We start from the raw sequence: 21,216 nt of genomic DNA, 5'->3' as shown, positions 1-21,216 counted from the left end.
CTCCTGACGTCTGCCTTCAATTCATTTCTTTCCAACTCTCTTTCCCCTCCTTGCCTCTTGACCTCACCTTTTCCAAATCCCCTCCAACTCACAAGGCAGGCAATACGCTTGACCTCATCTTTACTAGAGGCTGCTCACCTACTCTCACTGCAACCCCCTCCAGGTCTCTGATCACTACTTTGTTTACTTTTCTGTTTTCCTTTCCTCCAACCCTAACCACTCAGCCCCTACCCAGATGGCCGTGCACTGTCGCAATCTTTACTCTCTGCCACTACTTTCTCCTCTTCTATCCTATCATCTCTCCCTTCTGCTAAATCCTTCTCCCTTTCTCCTGATTCTGCCTCTTCAACCCAACTCTCCTCCCTTTCTGCATCCTATGACTCGCACTGTCCCCTTTCCTCCCGGTCGGCTCAGCCCTCCCCTCCTGCTCCGTGGCTGAGTGACTCATTGCGAGCTTACAGTACAGGGCTGCGGGCAGCTGAGCGACAATGGAGGAAAGCTACACTTCTAAACTACACTTCTAAAGTACCTATCATCCTTTCACTCCCTCCTGTCTACCTTCTTTTCCTCTGTAGCTGCTGCTAAAGCAATGTTCTACCACTCTAAATTCCACGCTTCTGCCTCAACTCTTTTCCACCTTCTCCTCCCTCCTTAATCCTCCACCCCCTCCCTCTTCCCTCTCTGCGGACGACTTTGTCAACCACTTTGAAAAAAAAAGGTTGACGACATACACTACTCATTCACTCAGCCTATTGAGTCCACTGGTCTCACCAACACAGAACTACCCTATGCCTTGACCTATTTCTCCTCTCTCTCCGCCCAACACCCTGCCCGCTCGACCTCATCCCCTTTTCCCAGACCATCACTGGAGACCTTCTCCCATTCCTCACTTCCCTCATCAACTCTTCCCTGACCACTGGCTGCGTCCCCTCTAATTTCAAAATGGTCAGAGATGCTCCCCTCAAGAAACCAACACTCAACTCATCTGATAAAAAAAAAAAACTATCTCTTTTCTTTCCAAAACACTTGAGCTTGCTGTCTCTGATCAACTTTTTTCATCATCTCTCTCAGAATGATCTTCTTGACCCTAACCAGTCAGGCTTCAAGATGGCCAGGACAGCTCTTCTGTCCTGACACCCCAATGGTGGAACCAGCTTCCCCCTGAAGCTAGGACAGCAGAGTTCCTGCCCATCTTCCAAAGCCCTACCTCTTCAAACACTATCTTAATAATCCTCCTCCTCACCTCAACCCCCCCAACAAAAACACTTAACCAGCGCTTGACCCCCCCCCCCCCCCCCCCCCCAGCAGCTCTGATTCTACTGACTACATTATTGAGGAACACTTTTACTTTCTATGCCTGTGATATGAGGTTGTTCCAACAAGCTATGCACTAACTGTAAGTTGCTCTGGATAAGAGCATCTGCTCAATTATTAAAGTGTAAAAAAAATGTTTGGTGACAGACAGGAGTAGAGACAGTACAGGTGCAGAAGCTTCTATTACAATTAAGGGCTCAGGACTGGTGCATCTGCTCCTGGCTCCTGATATCCCACTGCAGTACACCTGAGGGACAGGGCTTCAGGATGGTGAGACTGTATTTGATAGCAATATAAATAGTGAAATTGAGTGACTGTGACAGTCAGGCTCCGGGCTGGTTTACTTAGGGGGTCAACTAAAGTATCTTGTCAAGAAAAGGCTTACAGGTTCAATAACCTTTTCTGTCCAGCTTTGTATCTAAATAGAAACATACTTATACTCTTATCTCAGTCTCTGCAGCAGGGCTCTCCAACCCTGCTCTTCTGCAGCAGGGCTCTCCAACCCTGCTCTTCTGCAGCAGGGCTCTCCAACCCTGCTCTTCTGCAGCAGGGCTCTCCAACCCTGCTCTTCTGCAGCAGGGCTCTCCAACCCTGCTCTTCTGCAGCAGGGCTCTCCAACCCTGCTCTTCTGCAGCAGGGCTCTCCAACCCTGCTCATTCTCCAGGAACTGGGTTGGAGAGAACCTACACCACGGTAGCTCTCCAGGAACTGGGTTGGAGAGCGCTGCTGTACGGTATGTATTCACGGAACTAGATGACAACCATGACTGTGCTGATGAGATGTTGGTACATTTCACAGCACGTTAGTTCTTCCATTACATACCAGGCAGCCAATGTCTCAAACAGTGATGAAGCCAGATGTGGCAGCTGTTGTAAGTGGCTACAGTACCATTCAAACTCTCAACAGCTACAATAATCATCAGCATAATTATTGTAGCTGTTGAGTTTGATAACCCCCCCCCCCACACACACACACACACACACATTGAAGTAGAAATTTAAAAGGGTTAGGGTTTAGGGTCGTAACGTCCAAAGGATTCCAGGTAGCATAAACCTTTTTCCCCCCTCTCCTTCACTAGTGCTGTAGTTGACTTTTTTGGGGGGTGACACCGTCTACTTTACCTTTGTTTTAAAGACGTAACAAGTATTTATTCAGGCAGACAAGCAAACCCATTCCCAAAGAAACCTTTGGCATTTCTGTCTTTGTTGCCAGTGCTGTGTTGTGTGTTTAGCGAGAGGGGCCTCTGTAGTGTGATGTGGGGGATACATGGAGCTGTATTGACAGACAGCTGCATTATGGTGTTGTTACCCTAAAGCGTTCTCTTTCTACACTGACTTTCCATCTGTTGGCTGCTTGGCTTCCTTTCAGCTCCACTCATCCTTCAACCAGTCAGCTCCACACAAACAGGTTTATCAGCAGATTTGGCTATCACGCTAATTTGCACCTGTGGTCCCTCATCTGGAGTTTTTAGAGTACAGCACCCTGTGTGTGTGTGTGTGTGTGTGTGTGTGTGTGTGTGTGTGTGTGTGTGTGTGTGTGTGTGTGTGTGTGTGTGTGTGTGTGTGTGTGTGTGTGTGTGTGTGTCTGCACTGCTGACATGGCCTTGCCATAACTCCACTCTGATCCCAGCCCTGGCTGATGGAGTAATCACTCTACCCCACAGTCCTGTTTCCTGAACCTGTCAGGCTCTTGGCATCAAACAAACTGCAGTGATGGACTAAGTGGTTTTTATGAGCCACAAAAGCCCATCTGAGCTAATTGCCTCATTGACCACATAATGGTTTGGACCACTTCTATGGTATTTAACACCAGCTAATCAGCATTGGCTTTGAATCAGATGCTAATTGATCATGTGGCTATAATTGTTTAAATTATGTATTTTTTACGTATGTCCTCAAGCAAGAAAAATATCAAACCAGATAATTTAACTGTGCCTACAGATGTAGGATCTTAATTTGATCATCAGTTTGCGATATAACTTTCTTGCAATGGGTAACATGTAAAACTTGTAGAGTATTTGAGGTTGTACACCCAACAGTGTACATTTTCATTATAGCCCTGGACAAACACACCTTATTCAACTCAAAGGCTTCATGATGAGTTGGCAAGTTGAATCAGGTGTGCTTGTCCAGTGTTACAATTAATAAAACATGTACTGTTGGGGGGTACTCGAGGACCAGGTTTGGGAAACACTGGGTTAGATGAATCTCCAATCTCCCCAACACACTAACTCTTGAGGGACGTTTTGAGTTCCAGTGGCAGGCAGACAGTTGTTGGCTGTAGAAGTGACTGAGCTTAGTTGAGTATGAATTCTCCTAGATTGCTCCACTGTGAGCGCTAGCCTAGCAGGCCCGTTCTGTCGTTCTCTGTGTTTTGGCACAACCAGCCAGCGAGGGGAAATTTAAATGAAATGAAAGCGTGTCTGGATTAGAGCTTGTTAAGGCAGAGAAGAGCCTTTAATTGCCCTGGCTTTGTGCAGCTTCACAAAGAGCCAGCATCGCTAATCTGGAGCTCAGGGGTGAATGTTTGCAGCAAACAAAACAAAGACGTACATTAGACAGGGCTATCTAGAAGAAGAAAAATAACATTTCCTGGAAGACGATTTAGAAGGAATTGGCATAAAACTGCAGGATTTCAATTAGAGAAGCTGCTGATAGCAGAAAAACATTTTTCCTTTTAAGGATTCCAGGAGGGTCTGGTTTTATAATGATATAAAAGCACCTGGTTCTTTGAGGAGTGGACAGTTCTTTGAGGAGTGAATGAACGTCATTCATTTCGAGAATAGGTTAATTTAACGTCTTAATTTTTGCTCTTTGGACATAGTGTATATCTCTCTGCAGTATTTTCTTAGTGTATACTGGTAATCTGAGATTATTTTTCATAATACATTATTACCTTACTGCCATAGCGATGGCAGATATGTTCCCAGCCTCTCCAGTTGTGATGTGGTGGTCTGGTCATCCAGTTTCTCTGAGTTCTTAGAGGCTGCGACACAGAAGGAAGAGGGACTTGATAGGGCGGCGCACACAAAATAATAACGTGGTTTTGATTAACCACTTTAAGAGTAAGCATTTGACCAATGGGTCCACTTTATAACAGTGTCCTGGCTACCACAGGATTCAATATGATGCCTTCTCTGATTTACAAACATCACATTGTGTCTTCTCAGTCAATGGGATTGTGTTTTGTGGTACATTCTCCCTGATAGAGATGTTTCAACATACAGTAACAAAAATATAAACGCAACATGTAAAGTGTTGGTCCTATGTTTTATGAGCTGAAATAAAAGATCCCAGTAATTGTCCATACGCACAAAAAGCTTATTGCTCTCAAGTTTTGTGCACAAATTTGTTTAAATCCCTGTTAGTGAGCATTTTGTCCTTCACCAAGATAATCCATCCACCTGACAGGTGTGGCATATCAAGAAGCTGATTAAACAGCATGACCATTACACAGGCGCAACTTGTGCTGGGGACAATAAAATGCCACCCAATGCCACAGATGTCTCAAGTTGAGAGGGAGCGTATATTTGGCATGCTGACTACAGCACTGTCCAACAGACCTGTTGCCAGAGAATTAAATGTTAATTTCTCTACCATAAGCCTCCTCCAATGTCATTTTAGAGAATTTGGCAGTACATCCAACCGGCCTCACAACTGCAGACACGTGTGACCACGCCAGCCCAGGACCTTCACATCCAGCTTCTTCACCTGCGGGATCATCTGAGGAGGGGAAGAGGGGGTGCTGAGGAGAATTTCCCCCTCTCTGGCGCTCAAGGGTGCCAGGCTGTCCTTCATTATGCACACCTGTCACCATGATTACTCACAGCTGCGCAATATTGGACTCCCCTGCACTCTATTACTTTGTTGATTACCCCCTCTATATCTGTCTGCTCCTCAGCTTGTTCCCTGTGTTAGCCTTGATGTCTTTATTTTTCCCCTGTCCAGACGCTGTTCCTGTTCTGTTTCATGTCTGTTGTTTATTAAATGTTCTCCCTGTACCTGCTTCTCGTCTCCAGCGTCAATCCTCACAGTGGGGAAAAACTCATTCTGATTGGCTGGGCCTGGCTCTCAAGTAGGTGGGCCTATGCCCACCCATAGCTGCGCCTCTGACCATTCATGTGAAATCCATAGATTAGGGCCTAATTTATTTATTTAAATTGACTGATTTCCTTCTATGAACAGTAACTCAGTAAAATCAATAGTCTTTCCTTGTTTTCCCATGTCCTCCTCTTACCACCATCCTTCACTGGCTACTACAGTGCCTTGCAAAAGTATTCATCGGCCTTGGTGTTTTTCCTATTTTGTTGCATTACAACCTGTAATTTAAATACAACTGTTCTGAAATGCCCCAGAGTCTACAACACCAGTAAGCAAGGGACACCACCAAACAAGAAGCACCATGAAGACCAAGGAGCTCTCCAAACAGGTCAGGTACAAAGTTGTGGAGAAGTACAGATCAGGGTTGGGTTATAAAAAATATCAGAAACTTTGAACATCCCACGGAGCACCATTAAATCCATTATTATAAAATGGAAAGAGTATGGCACCACAACAAACCTGCAAAGAGAGGGCCGCCCACCAAAACTCATGGACCAGGCAAGGAGGGCATTAATCAGAGAGGCAACAAAGAGACCAAAGATAACCCTGAAGGAGCTGCAAAGCTCCACAGAGGAGATTGGAGTATCTGTCCATAGGACCACTTTAAGCCGTACACTCCACAGAGCTGGGCTTTACGGAAGTGGCCAGAAAAAAAGCCATTGCTTAAAGAAAAAAATTAGCAAACGCATTTGGTGTTCGCCAAAAGGCTTGTAGGAGACTCCCCAAACACATGGAAAAAGGTACTCTGGTCAGATGAGACTAAAATGTAGCTTTTTGGCCATCAAGGAAAATGCTATGTCCGGCGCAAACCCAACACCGCTCATCACCCCGAGAATACCCTCCCCACAGTGAAGTATGGGGGTGGCAGCATCATGCTGTGGGGATGTTTTTCATTGTCAGGGACTGGGAAACTGGTCAGAATTGAAGGAATAATGGATAGCGCTAAATACAGGGAAATTCTTGAGGGAAACCTTTTTTTTTATTTTTTTTTTTATTTCACCTTTATTTAACCAGGTAGGCTAGTTGAGAACAAGTTCTCATTTGCAACTGCGACCTGGCCAAGATAAAGCATAGCAGTGTGAACAGACAACACAGAGTTACACATGGAGTAAACAATAAACAAGTCAATAACATGGTAGAAAAAAAAAAGAGAATCTATATACAATGTGTGCAAAAGGCATGAGGTAGGCAATAAATCGAATAATTACAATTTAGCAGATTAACACTGGAGTGATAAATCATCAGATGATCATGTGCAAGAAGAGATACTGGTATGCAAAAGAGCAGAAAAGTAAATAAATAAAAGCAGTATGGGGGGTGAGGTAGGTAAATTGGGTGGGTAGTTTACAGATGGACTATGTACAGCTGCAGCGATCGGTTAGCTGCTCGGATAGCAGATGTTTAAAGTTGTTGAGGGAGATAAAAGTCTCCAACTTCAGAGATTTTTGCAATTCGTTCCAGTCGCAGGCAGCAGAGAACTGGAAGGAAAGGCGTCCAAATGAGGTTTTGGCTTTAGGGATGATCAGTGAGATACACCTGCTGGAGCGCGTGCTGCGGGTGGGTGTAGCCATCGTGACCAGTGAACTGAGATAAGGCGGCACTTTACCTAGCATAGCCTTGTAGATGACCTGGAGCCAGTGGGTCTGACGACGAACATGTAGCGAGTTTCAGTCTTCCAGAGATTTGAGACTGGGATGGAGGTTCACCTTCCAGTAGGACAATGACCCTAAGATACTGCTAAAGCAACACTCGAGTGGTTTAAGGGGAGACATGTACATGTCTTGGAATGGTCCAGTCAAAGCCCAGACCTCAGTCCAATTGAGAATCTGTGGTATGACTTAAAGATTGCTGTACACCAGCGGAAGCTGGAGCAGTTTTGCCTTGAAGAATGGGCAAAAATCCCAGTGGCTAGATGTGCCAAGCTTATAGAGTCATACCTCAAGAGACTTGCAGCTGTAAGTGCTGCAAAAGGTGGCTCTACAAAGTATTGACTTTGGGGGGGGGGGTGTATAGTTATGCACGCTCAAGTTTTCTGTTATTTTTTGGTCTTATTTCTTGTTTGTTTCACAATAAAAAAATATTTTGTATCTTCAAAGTATGTAAATCAAATGATACAAACCCCCCAAAATTTATTTTAATTCCAGGTTGTAAGGCAACAAAATAAAAATGCCAAGGGGGTGAATACTTTTGCAAGCCACTGTACTCAAAACATTAGAAGGAAGCAAAAAATATTGCTGCATTCTTGGAGCTAGAAACATAAGCATTTTGCTGCACCTGACATAACATCTGCAAAACTGTGTGTGAGACCAGTAAACTTTGATTTGATGATTTCAGATCGAAACATTGAAACAACGCTGCAACAAGCACTTGTAAGAAAGGAGCATGTCCTTGCCCTCTCCTCTCCTGCCTGGGTAAACTAGCAGGCTCAGTTCACCTCAGCAGAGTTCATCAGTGTTCTCCTCTCAGATCCACAAATCAATACAGCTCCACTGATAGCAGGTGTCCTTGCATTGATCTAACTTGCTTGGGCTTTGTCCCTGGTCATTATGGAGATGAGAGATAACCTGCTTGGGCTTTGTCCCCGGTCATTATGGAGATGAGAGAATGACCTTTTCCAAAGGTGCCTGGCTGGGTGTAATTGGGTGAGTGTAAAGGACATGGTTTTACAGGACCAGAGGGAAAATGACCTCTGTGTGAATGTGTTCTGGCCTCAGCCTCTATTCTCTCCTGTAGAGTAGCACAGTATGAGTCATAATACCCATAAACCGCTAGGTTTTATGGGTATTATGACACCTCCACTGTGGGGCTCTATTAGTTTGTGTACTACCATAACTAATCAATATGAGCTATCCCCTAGCCCTATATTGTCTGAGTTTTGTTAAGTCAATATTACATTTCAGACATGCAACTGTGAAATTGATGGTTGATACGATATTATCTACCTACTCCTCATATACTGAGGGTGGGATTTGAGCTCCAAAGACAGAGAGAAATCTAATCAGAAGGTCTTATTGTGCATGTTGCCATGCAGAACACACTATTTTGACATCTTTGGTTGGTATTTCTTTTCACACACCACTTGATTGATTTGCTCAAAGCTTGGAAGCTTCCCATCATTTCCTTCTCACTTCCTGTTTGCATGTTGAATCAGTATCTCATGCCGGTGCTGTAAGTGACCTTTTGTTGTATGTGATAAACTGTAACATGTCAAATATGTTCTATGTGCTTCCAAGACAAACAGATGATCATACTTTGACGAAGTAAGGCTGGAGATAAAATGTCTCTGCTATTCTGAAATCTAAAAATGTATTTGGATTATTGCCTCGCGAAACTGCGGTACGGCACTGTTGTGTGTGTGAGTCTAGTGCCCTGTTATGCATGCTGTCTGTAGCTCTGCGCTGTGTGGAAAGCTTGGTCTGTGTAATGTAAATGATAACTGGGCTACAGCACAGCATCTCTCTGATTTCTCTGCCCACGTAATTAGAGTAGACTAGCAGCACATCGTTATCGCTGTACCATCTCAAAAGATTCATTATCAGGCCCTGTGTGTGTTATACTTAAGTGGGTGAAACAATCTAGCAGGACACAAATCAAAGACATTACATTTGAGGCACAGTCAGAGTTTTCCCTTTTCCTCTTCATTCTTACTGGTTTTATATCTCTAGTGCACTTTTAATATGTCCTCCATAATAGGAATGCATTGGTCAAGATGCTCCTCACGATAAGTGTGTGTGCGTGTGTGACTTTGTGGGGTGATTGATAAGGAGGAAAACTGTGCGGTTCAGGAGGAGGTGCGAGAGAGAAACCACTGTCTGAAACAGGGTTTGGAACCGTTCCACTGTTCCGACCAGCAACATAAAGTTTTGAACCGTTTCAAAAATATATTTTGTACAGTTTATGTCGTTCCTTTCTGTTCCTTTTTAAACTTCTGAAATCATAATTGTTTTACATTTAGCTCTTTATTAAATTACTTCACAAATCAGGCAGTGTGGATAAAGCAGCTTGCTATGGAGCTATGGCAAGCTATATCTCAGTGAGTTGTTTACATGCGTGATGGAAAGACAAGTGTAGGGCGTGACAGACATTTTGCGGGAAGGGAGAGAGCGAGAGAGGGTGGAGGAGGAGGCTTTGCTTGAAACGCTGGACATCTTGGAATGACATGAATTATCTGAATTAAAGGCGCTGCATGTTCAATCTTCTGCAGAAGTCAGGGCATTCATACTTCTTGCGTTTCGCGGAGCAGAGCTGTTGTGAAGGAAGTTATCAAGGAAGGGAGTTTGTGTTTATACAGGACCCCTCCCCCCTACTGTCAACCAATCATGTCAATGCGGAGCTATACAGAGCCCTCCGCACTGTTACAAAATTTGGGCGGCGCACGGCCTCTGCGTGCCTCCGGAGGCATCACACCATCCATACAGCGCCTCCCACCACATTTTCAGATGAAGCATAAATTGGCTTTTAGGCCCACATAATTATACCTAATGAGGAGCGGCTTCTATGGAGGAACTTTAAATGTCTTTGAACTTCAGAGTTGGCTTAACGTTGGACCAGAGAAGCTAGCTAGCTTCACCAGGATTAAAAAGAAACCTTACATTTTTTGTAGTTAAAAACCTCTTTGGACTAGGTGGGACACTAGCGACCCACCTCGACAACATCCGGTGAAATTGCAGAGTGCGAAATTCAAAATACAAAAATCGTAATATTAAACATTCATGAAAATACAAGTGTCTTACATTGTTTAAAAGCTTAACTTCTTGTTAATCCAACCGCATTGTCAGATTTCAAAAAGGCTTTACCATGCGATTATCTGAGGACAGCGCCTCGCAACACCAGCAGAGACGTCACAAAAATCTGAAATAGCGATAAAATAAATCACTTACCTTTGAAGATCTTCCTCTGTTTGCAATCCCAAGGGTCCCAGCTACACAACAAATAGTTGTTTTGTTCGATAAAGTCCTTCTTAATATCCCCAAAAAGTCAGTTTAGTTGGCGTGTTTGATTCAGTAATCAATTCAGTTCCACTCGTTCAACATGCAGACAAAGGAATCCCAAAAGTTACCGGTAAACTTCGTCCAAACAAGTCAAACAACGTTTCTAATCAATCCTCAGGTACCCTAATATGTAAAAAAATTATACAATTTAAGACGGAATATACCGGAGATAAATAGCGAAGTGTGCGCCTTCATCCACGCGTGCCACAAGACTACAGTCCAAATGAGAGCCACCTTGAAAAACTACAACTACTAGCTCATTTTTCAAAAAACAAGCCTGAAACCCTTTCTAAAGACTGTTGACATCTAGTGGAAGCCATAGGAACTGCAATCTGTGAGGAATTTCTTTGAATATCCCATAGACAAGCATTGGAGTGGCCTGTGACATCAAAAAAAATAATTCCGGATGGATTCTCCTCGGTTCTTCATCTGCCATATCAGTTCTGTTATACTCACAGACTTTATTTTAACGGTTTTAGAAACTTCAGAGTGTTATCTACCCAATGCTACCAATTATATGCATTTCCCAGCTTCTGGGCCTGAGTACCAGGCAGTTTACCTTGGGCACGTCAGTCATCCAAACTTCCGAATACTGCCCCCTAGCCTTAAGAAGTTTTAAAAATCCAATGTGAAATGTGATAACTATAGTATATCTAGCTAGCATTGAAAAAGTTAATCCATTAATCTCTAATAAAAAATCTCTCTCCCTATCGTCTGAATCATGCTTGTAACTTCATGCTGCAGCTATGCTTCGAAGGGGGAGGGGCAGGTAGCCTACATGCACACACTGGCAAAGATTTTCAGCTGGTAGGTAGACGCTGGAAGAAGTTCTGGTCGACAGAGGGAGGGCTTTGCATAGGTGCTTCGTTGCTTTTTTAGTGGGACTGGAAAAAAATGCCCGGAACGTAAAATAACGTTATTAACCGGTTCCCATGCTTTTAAAATAACAGTTCTGTTCCGGAGCCATATAGATCACTTTCTTTCCCTCTTCTGAAAATCTTGTTATTTTCCGGTTTTCGGTTCTGTTCCCTGAACCGGTTCCAACCTCTGGTCTGAACACATTCCCCTGTGTACTACTGTTGATTCAAGAGCGAGAGCACTATTCAGCTTTAAGATCCTCACCCAGGCCCAGACCCAGGCCCAGACCCAAGGGAGACCCAGGCTACTCAGATTAAAATAACACCATGGTGTTCAATTATTCATGGTACGGCGTAGAGATGATGTAGCCAACTTTCAGTCAATGTGTGTGCGTGTGCATAATGTAGTTTCAAAACAAAATGCAAGAGTATTGGTCTTTTCTTTCAAAAGGAATCTACTGGATTTCTTTCAACTGGATTGACCGTGCCTCCCTAAGAAGGAGTTTTGCTTCCGTGTTTTGTGAAGCCTTGAGCCCAGACCTCATAGCCACGATGTTAAAGTTTCTCAGAACTTTAATCAATGGAGTTTATATTGAATTCATGGTTTATTCAAGATAAGCCTATTTTTTTTCTGGCGGTGCCTTTAGAAAACTAAAATGATAAACATCAAAGTACCGCTGAAGCTTATTCCCTTCTCTGTGAATCTCTCTGTGCCTGTGTCTCCTGAAGTATTGGCTTCTGACAAAGGGAAAGGAGAAAGGGGGAAAGAGGGAGATGTGCAGAGGGTTTATAACAAATACCCTGTGGTTATACAGGTTATTCCATATACAGTGGGGAGAACAAGTATTTGATACACTGCCGATTTTGCAGGTTTTCCTACTTACAAAGCATGTAGAGGTCTGTAATTTTTATCATAGGTACACTTCAACTATGAGAGACGGAATCTAAAACAAAAATCCAGAAAATCACATTGTATGATTTTTAAGTAATTCATTTGCATTTTATTGCATGACATAAGTATTTGATACATCAGAAAAGCAGAACTTAATATTTGGTACAGAAACCTTTGTTTGCAATTACAGAGATCATACGTTTCCTGTAGTTCTTGACTAGGTTTGCACACACTGCAGCAGGGATTTTGGCCCACTCCTCCCTACAGATCTTCTCCAGATCCTTCAGGTTTCGGGGCTGTCGCTGGGCAATACGGACTTTCAGCTCCATCCAAAGATTTTCTATTGGGTTCAGGTCTGGAGACTGGCTAGGCCACTCCAGGACCTTGAGATGCTTCTTACGGAGCCACTCCTTAGTTGCCATGGCTGTGTGCTTCGTGTCGTTGTCATGCTGGAAGACCCAGCCACGACCCATCTTCAATGCTCTTACTGAGGGAAGGAGGTTGTTGGCCAAGATCTCGCGATACATGGCCCCATCCATCCTCCCCTCAATACGGTGCAGTCGTCCTGTCCCCTTTGCAGAAAAGCATCCCCAAAGAATGATGTTTCCACCTCCATGCTTCACGGTTGGGATGGTGTTCTTGGGGTTGTACTCATACTTCTTCTTCCTCCAAACACGGCGAGTGGAGTTAGACCAAAAAGCTCTATTTTTGTCTCATCAGACCACATGACCTTCTCCCATTCCTCCTCTGGATCATCCAGATGGTCATTGGCAAACTTCAGACAGGCCTGGACATGCAATGGCTTAAGCAGGGGGACCTTGCGTGCGCTGCAGGATTTTAATCCATGACGGCGTAGTGTGTTACTAATGGTTTTCTTTGAGACTGTGGTCCCAGCTCTCTTCAGGTCATTGACCAGGTCCTGCCGTGTAGTTCTGGGCTGATCCCTCACCTTCCTCATGATCATTGATGCCCCACGAGGTGAAATCTTGCATGGAGCCCCAGACCGAGGGTGATTGACCGTCATCTTGAACTTCTTCCATTTTCTAATAATTGCGCCAACAGTTGTTTCCTTCTCACCAAGCTGCTTGCCTATTGTCCTGTAGCCCATCCCAGCCTTGTGCAGGTCTACAATTTTATCCCTGATGTCCTTACACAGCTCTCTGGTCTTGGCCATTGTGGAGAGGTTGGAATCTGTTTGATTGAGTGTGTGGACAGGTGTCTTTTATACAGGTAACGAGTTCAAACAGGTGCAGTTAATACAGGTAATGAGTGGAGAACAGGAGGGCTTCTTAAAGAAAAACTAACAGGTCTGTGAGAGCTGGAATTCTTACTGGTTGGTAGGTGATCAAATACTTATGTCATGCAATAAAATGCAAATTAATTATTTAAAAATCATACAATGTGAGTTTCTGGATTTTTGTTTTAGATTCCGTCTCTCACAGTTGAAGTGTACCTATGATAAAAATTACAGACCTCTACATGCTTTGTAAGTAGGAAAACCTGCAAAATCGGCAGTGTATCAAATACTTGTTCTCCCCACTGTATATCTATGGTAATACCATCTGATCCTTACAGTATGCTGTTTGCTACCTCTTCAAATACATTTGTCTTTGATAGTACTACTGCAAATTCTTATTGTAGATCTGATTCTGAGACCCTATTATCAGTCAGACATTTGATGTAAAGCCTCAAATACTAATTTAATTTTAACAATACTATTAGTATTTGAAATGCAGTATTGTTTAAGATGTTTTACTTTTAAGGATCTACAGTACCTACAATCTCTGTGTGTGTATTTCCAGTCTTCTCTCCCCTGGCAACAGCTTTCACATGTCATTGCCATACCGAGTGTGGATTTATTTAATACCAGCCAAGGAGTGGATTATTTTACAAAACTCATGCTGCTCCTGTAAGAAGAAATGTGTACATTGTGCTTTTTTAAATGTATTTTATTTTTTACACGTCATAGAAAAGAGGGTATATAAATATAGTCAGTCAGTTCAGTTCAATTTGTGGTATGCATTTGTTGTGGTTGTGTTTCAGATGTATTTTGTGCCCAATAGAAATGGTAAATAATGTATTGTGTCATTTCAAATTAGAATATGTTTCTAAACACATGGATTCTCCCATGATTACGTCTAGTCCTGAATGAATCGTGAAAAATTATGAGTGAGAAAGTTACAGATGCACAAATTTCATACCCCCAAGACATGCTAACCTCTCACCATTACAATAACAGGAGGGGGGATGATGTTTATGTCTCTGTAACTTTCTCACTCATCACTATTCAGGATTATCCGTAATCATGGTAGCATCCACATTAATGTAGAATGATTTAGAAACATATTTGGCCTTTGGCCAGTCATAGCTGGGTAATGTTCTTTAATACGGTTAAGTCAGTTGAGCCTGATAGGCTCCATTCTCACCCCAGAGGTGGTTCTCATCGAATCTTCCTTCCACGTCTGCCCATCACAGTCCCATCTTGATGCGGCAGATGTGGGCAACCTCAGCTGTAGATGCTTTGTACAGCTTGACCAGATTAAGCAGCTGTGTGGTGAAATCACCTGCGTCCTTGGTGGGGTGAGGGAGGTCCTTGGCAATCTCCTTCATCTTGTCTTGTCTTCTGGATGTTGACCTCTGGGTGCCAATCAGCATGACCAGGATCATCAGGAGCTGGTCGAGGTTGTGGATTTGGGAATGTTACCAGGGGTGCCTGGATGAGAAAGGTTATGTCGGGTCCCCTTTTGGGCCAATTCTTGTTGTTTGTTGGGAACTGGCCCCTACCCCCAAGTCAATCAGGTTCAGGTCAGGATAGATAGGCGGTTGGACCGTTGGAGCTAGGGCCGGAGCAGGAACAGGAGGCACTGGCTGGGGAGGTGCAGGAGAAACAGGGGTGGAATATGTGGGTGGAAAATCATTGTCGTCGTCATCCCTATTTCTTATTTTTCTCTTATTGATTCCATCTATCCTTCTTTCTTACTTTCTTGTACCATTATGCCTTTAACTTTCCTATTAGTCCTGTGTTCTGCTTCTCTTTCCCATTTCCTGAAATCATCCCAATCTATCCTATTTGCTTTGCCATTCTTGGTTGTCTCAAAATCCTGCAACTTCTTCCTACATTCTGCTGCTTAATGCACCTTTCAAGGGAAAATCTTCTATCTTGTGCCTGAGCGGTACCTGTTCCAGAATGTCCCTGCCCCACTTACCCGCCATTACCTCCAGTCAGCAGGTCAGACAGGCAAGGCTCTCCCTTGCTGCTCTTGGCTCCCATTGTGGAAAACTCTGTCTACACACACATGCTCAAAAACAAAAATAAACAACAATATTTGTTTAGGAACGACTTCCTTTTCTAAGAATTGGTTAGAAAAAAATAGGCACTTGTTCTGAAAAATATGTTTTTGCTTGTCTATGTAACACAGGGTTTTGTTCCCAATAATGTGCATTTACCCGGGAATATCTCTGCTATAAAACAGGGTTTTCTCCAGACACAGTAGAGCCCTCCTTGCACTAAGACATGGTCTTCTTCACACATAGTGAAAACTCACACACAGTGAATTCTCCTCTGCACACAGTAGAGTATTCTGTCACAAAGACAATATCTATGTTTTAACGTGCACTTAAGTTGCTCCACCCTTCATTCTATTGTTTGGGGTGGCGTATCCGTCCACTGACGCTCACTGGCAGGTTGAAGGGGGGTCCCTTCTGCTCCACTCAGGAGGAGTGTGGGCTCCCTGAGCTACGTCTAATGCGGCCCCTGTACGTTGCTAACCTTGGTATCCCCGGAAATGATCGGCAAACGGAGTCAGCCATCCCATCCTCGTAGCCAAGAATTGTAGTGGAAATTCAAACCAGAAAAGAAGAGACTGTCGATTCTTCAAACAACAGATTTGCACTATAAACTCAGCAAAAAAATAAACGTCCCTTTTTCAGGACCCTGTCTTTCAAAGATAATTCATAAAAATCCAAATAACTTCACAGATCTTCATTGTAAAGGGTTTAAACACAGCTTACAGACGGTAGGCAATTAAGGTCACAGTTATGAAAACTTAGGACACTAAAGAGGCCTTTCTACTGACTCCGAAAAACACCAAAAGAAAGATGCCCAGGGTCCCTGCTCATCTGCATGAACGTGCCTTAGGCATGCTGCAAGGAGGCATGAGGACTGCATATGTGGCCAGGGCAATAAATTGCAATGTCCGTACTGTGAGACGCCTAAGACAGCGCTACAGGGAGACAGGACGGACAGCTGATCGTCCTCGCAGTGGCAGACCACGTGTAACAACACCTGCACAGGATCGGTACATCCGAGCATCACACCTGCGGGACAGATACAGGATGATAACAACAACTGCCCGAGTTACACCAGGAACGCATAATCCCTTCATCAGTGTTCAGGCTGTCCTCACAGCATCATCGGACTGAGCTTGTTGTCATTGCAGGCAATCTCAACGCTGTGTGTTACAGAGAAGACATCTTCCTCCCTCATGTGGTACCCTTCCTGCAGGCTCATCCTGACATGACCCTCCAGCATGACAATGCCACCAGCCACCCTGCTCATTCTGTGCATGATTTCCTCCAAGACAGGAATGTCAGTCTTCTGCCCTGGCCAGCGCAGAGCCCGGATCTCAATCCCATTGAGCACGTCTTGGACCTGTTGGATCGGAGGGTGAGGGCTAGGGCCATTCCCCCCAGAAATGTCTGGGAACTTGCAGGTGCCTTGGTGGAAGAGTGGGGTAACATCTCACAGCGAGAACTGGCAAATCTGGTGCAGTCCTTGAGGAGAAGATGTACTGCAGTACTTAATGCAGCTGGTGGTCACACCAGATGCTGACTGTTACTTTAGATTTTGACCCCCCCTTTGTTCAGGGACACATTATTCCATTTCTGTTAGTCAAATGGCCGTGGAACTTGTTCAGTTTATGCCTCAGTTGTTCAATCTTGTTCTGTTCATACAAATATTTACACATGTTAAGTTTGCTAAAAATAAACGCAGATGACAGTGATAGGACGTTTCTTTTTTTGCTGAGCTTATATGTCTTATACCAGTATCCGCCTACACTCCAATCATAGCCCACTACTCTTCTTCTCCATTGATCAAATTGGCCCTTCTATGGTAATGCTCTATTCTGCAACTATATCTTCTAACTTCTACCTCAGGACCCTGTCCTGGAACAACATAGATAATGTATTTACATCTGACGATTGCAAACCATGGCATATCAATTAATATGAATTTAGTACTTTGCCAATAATTCTCATTTACCTCGGAATACCTCTGTTATAAAACAGGATTTTCTCCACACACAGTAGAGCCCTCCTTCTCACTAAGACAAGGTCTTCTTCACACACAGTGAAACTCACACACAGTTAATTCTCCTCTACACACAGTAGAGTATTCTGTCACGAAGACAATATCTATACTTTATTGTGTACTTTAGTTGTCCCTAAAGAAAGTCAGTCCCACCCTTCATTTTATTGTTCGGGATGGCGTATCCGTCCACTGACGCTCACTGGCAGGTTGAAGGGGGGTCCCTTCTGCTCGACTCAGACGGAGTGTGGGCTCCCTGAGCTACGTCTAATGCAGCCCCTGCGCGCAGTTAACCTTGGTGTCCCCGGGAACGATCAGCAAACAGAGTCAGCCATCCCATCCTCGTAGCCAAGAATTGTTGTGGAAATTCTTACCAGAAAGGAAGAGACTGTAGATTGTTCAAACAACAACTTCTTATCATAAGATATGCAAATCTGGAGCAGTTAAAACTTCTTATGGCTGCAATCCCGTTAACGGGATCGATATGACAACAACCAGTGAAAGTGCAGGGCGCCAAATTCAAACAACAGAAATCTCATAATTAAAATTCCTCAAGCATACAAGTATTTCACACCATTTTAAAGATACACTTCTTGTTAATCCCACCACAGTGTCCGATTTCAAAAAGGCTTTACAGCGAAAGCACCACAAACGATTATGTTAGGTCACCGCAAAATCACAGAAAAGCCATTTTTCCAGCCAAAGACAGGGTCACAAAAAGCAGAAATAGAGATAAAATGAATCACTAACCTTTGATGATCTTCATCATATTTATATCCAAAAACCTCAGTTTACATTGACGCCATGTTCAGAAATGCCTTCAAAATATCCGGAGAAATTGCAGAGAGCCACATCAAATAACAGAAATACTCATCATAAACTTTAATGAAAGACTTGTTCTTAATGCAACCGCTGTGTCAGATTTCAAAAAAGCTTTACGGGAAAAGCACAATATTCAATAATCTGAGAACAGCGTTCAGCCACAAAAGGAAGCCATACAGTTACCCGCCAAATTGTGGAGTCAACAAAGTCATAAATAGCATTATAAATCTTCACTTACCTTTGCTGATCTTCGTCGGAATGCACTCCCAGGACTCCCACTTCCACAAGAAATGTTCATTTTGTTCAGTAATGTCCATCATTTATGTCAAAATAGCTACTTTTGTTAGCGTGTTTGGTAAACAAATCCAAAGTCACGAAGCGTGTTCACTGAAAGCAGACAAAATGTCAAAAGGTTCCGTAACAGTCAGTAGAAACATGTCAAACGATGTATTGAATCAATCTTTAGGATGTTTTTAACATAAATCTTCAATAATGTTCCAACCGGAGAATTCCATTGACTTCAGAAGTGCGATGGAACAGAGCTCCCTCTCATGTGAACGCGCATGGTCAGAGCATGGTCAGCTCATGGCAGATCTTACTCATTCCTCTCTCCTTCGGCCCCACTTCACAGTAGAAGCATCAGACAAGGTTCTAACGACTGTTGATATCTAGTGGAAGCCGCAGGAAGTGCAAACTGACCCATATCCCACTGTGTATTTGATAGGCGATGAGTTGAAAACCTACAAACCTCAGATTTCCCACTTCCTGGTTGGATTTTTGTCTCAGGTTTTTGCCTGCCATAGGAGTTCTGTTATACTCACAGACATCATTCAAACAGTTTTAGAAACTTCAGAGTGTTTTCTATCCAATACTAATAATAATATGCATATATTAGCAACTGGGACTGAGGAGCAGGCAGTTTACTCTGGGCACCTTTTCATCCAAGCTACTCAATACTGCCCCTGCAGCCATAAGAAGTTAACAATCCACTCAACAGTGCGGAGTTAAGAGCCCAACGAACAAGAGTTGGGTCTCAGCTTTTATAACCTTTGTCTACGTGGCAGTTTAGCAGGTGTGTGAGATCACGATGGGAACATAGTGTACAAACAAATAAGAACGTCAGTTTTATTACTTCTTTCTGCTGATAGAATTGTCGCTGCAGCTCAAGCTAGCCTCTGATCTCTTCATGTCTCCACACAGCTGTGCCCTTGAAAGATACGAAAATAACAAGATGGACTCAAAAACTGTGGTCGCTCTCAGAGGCTCTTTGTCTTTGGTTACGTGACCAAGTTACTTAAAAACAAGAGAGGAAAAACACTGGCTTCTTCTTACATGAGAGAAACAGACAGTGGAAATGTACAGATTCAAGGCTCATACAGCGCATTACAAAGTTTGTAATTTCTACCACCATGCTGTCCCAATACTTTTGGAACTCACTGTATGTGTTCTGTCTGTGTTGTTCCAGGCTCCTATTCTGAGGATGGGACGTCCGTCACACAGAGGGGACAGTCTGAGGGTGGAGGCCCCAGCCCGTATCCCAACACACGGGACACTGACAGAGGGATCCCCCTAGTGACAACCGCCCCTCCCCTGAATGTCCCCAACCATCACACTCTCTACAAAGGCTTCCTCCTTCAGGAGTCCCTCCAAGGACAGCGGCATTTCTTTGAGGACAGTGGGGGTGTGGATACCCACCCCACTATGCCACCATCAGGTCCCCACTTTGCCAGAGACCCCTCCTCCACTCACACGGTGCCACACAAGGAAGCGCTGGCTTTCTCCGATGTTGCCTCAACCACTACCACTGTGGCAACAGCCACGTCACCGTTGGCAACACAGGGTAGCTCTGTTCCAGGGGGGCGTGTCTCTGTGACTCAGAGAGGGGCGTTGACCAATAGCAGGGGGAGGACAGAGGAAGAAGCTGATGCCATGGATACCCTGACCACTCCTGTCATGCACACCTCTGCCCTTCCTCCCCACTCAAACACCCACAACCTGCCTGCTCCTATGGGTGACAGGCACTCTGAGGTCCCTTCCCCATCCACCATGACTCCCCCAGCCTTGACCACTCTAGTGGAGAAGGATAAAGGGAAGTCAGCAGAACACAACATGAGCCATGCCAGTGATGGTGCAGCGATGGACACTTCTGCAGTATCTGGTGATGTGGATGATGAGACCACTACGACCACTATAACCACAACCACCACCATCACCACCAGCCTGCCCAACCCAGGTAATGTAACACATCCATGTAGCTACACACTTCTAATGATCACCTACTCTTAACCAGAGACATACAGTGTACGAATTACTGTCAAATACAATATCCTGCACCACACCCAACACCAGTTTCCATGATTCTGTCTTCATTGTGAAGATACTGTATAATGAACAGCATGCTCAGATTCTCATTATACAGTTTTAGAGATAATCCTGGGCCTTGGTGGGTTGTAAAGTGGCTGAATTTCACTCTCTCCAACACAGCAGCTCTGTGTCTGTCTGTCTGAGACACCACTGTGCTCACACTCTCAATCCTCTCTGTTTGCAGCTCACATATCTAAACAGCCAAGGGGCTTAAATGAATTACAACATCAGTATTCCTGCTCCTCTCACACTCAATCAAGAGTGGAAACCAGATTGCAAACATGAGATATTGAGACACATTTGTGTTATGGTGGGAGTGAAGGAGAATTTTCAGCCTGGTCTCATAGACTAGATAGACGTAACATAGTAAATGTAAATACAGGACACTCAAATTATTATGATATGTTACGTTTGGTATGGTTACATAAGACAGAAGGGAAGGGAAAGGGTTACCTAAGGCAAAAAACAAAAGGAGGGTGTTTGATTGGAGTCGATATGTTGAAGCATAACATGAACTTCTAGCAACCCAAAGGTTGCATGTTCAAATCTCATCACTGACAACTTCAAC

At 43.9% G+C, this 21,216-nt stretch overlaps 1 protein-coding gene across 1 annotated transcript in view; it reads left to right on the top strand.

Moving 5' to 3' along the window:
* LOC139549364 (seizure protein 6 homolog) overlaps window positions 1–21,216 on the top strand; it is a 119,552-nt gene that overhangs the window by 51,540 nt on the left and 46,796 nt on the right. The window contains exon 2 of the mRNA XM_071359804.1: window positions 19,750–20,517. Within this exon, the coding sequence (XP_071215905.1) occupies window positions 19,750–20,517 (768 nt within the window). The remainder of the gene's footprint in view (window positions 1–19,749; window positions 20,518–21,216) is intronic.

This window comes from Salvelinus alpinus, chromosome 22 (genome assembly GCF_045679555.1).
Source record: "Salvelinus alpinus chromosome 22, SLU_Salpinus.1, whole genome shotgun sequence".
Lineage (NCBI taxonomy): Eukaryota > Metazoa > Chordata > Actinopteri > Salmoniformes > Salmonidae > Salvelinus > Salvelinus alpinus.
This window is presented reverse-complemented; position numbering and strand designations above follow the sequence as displayed.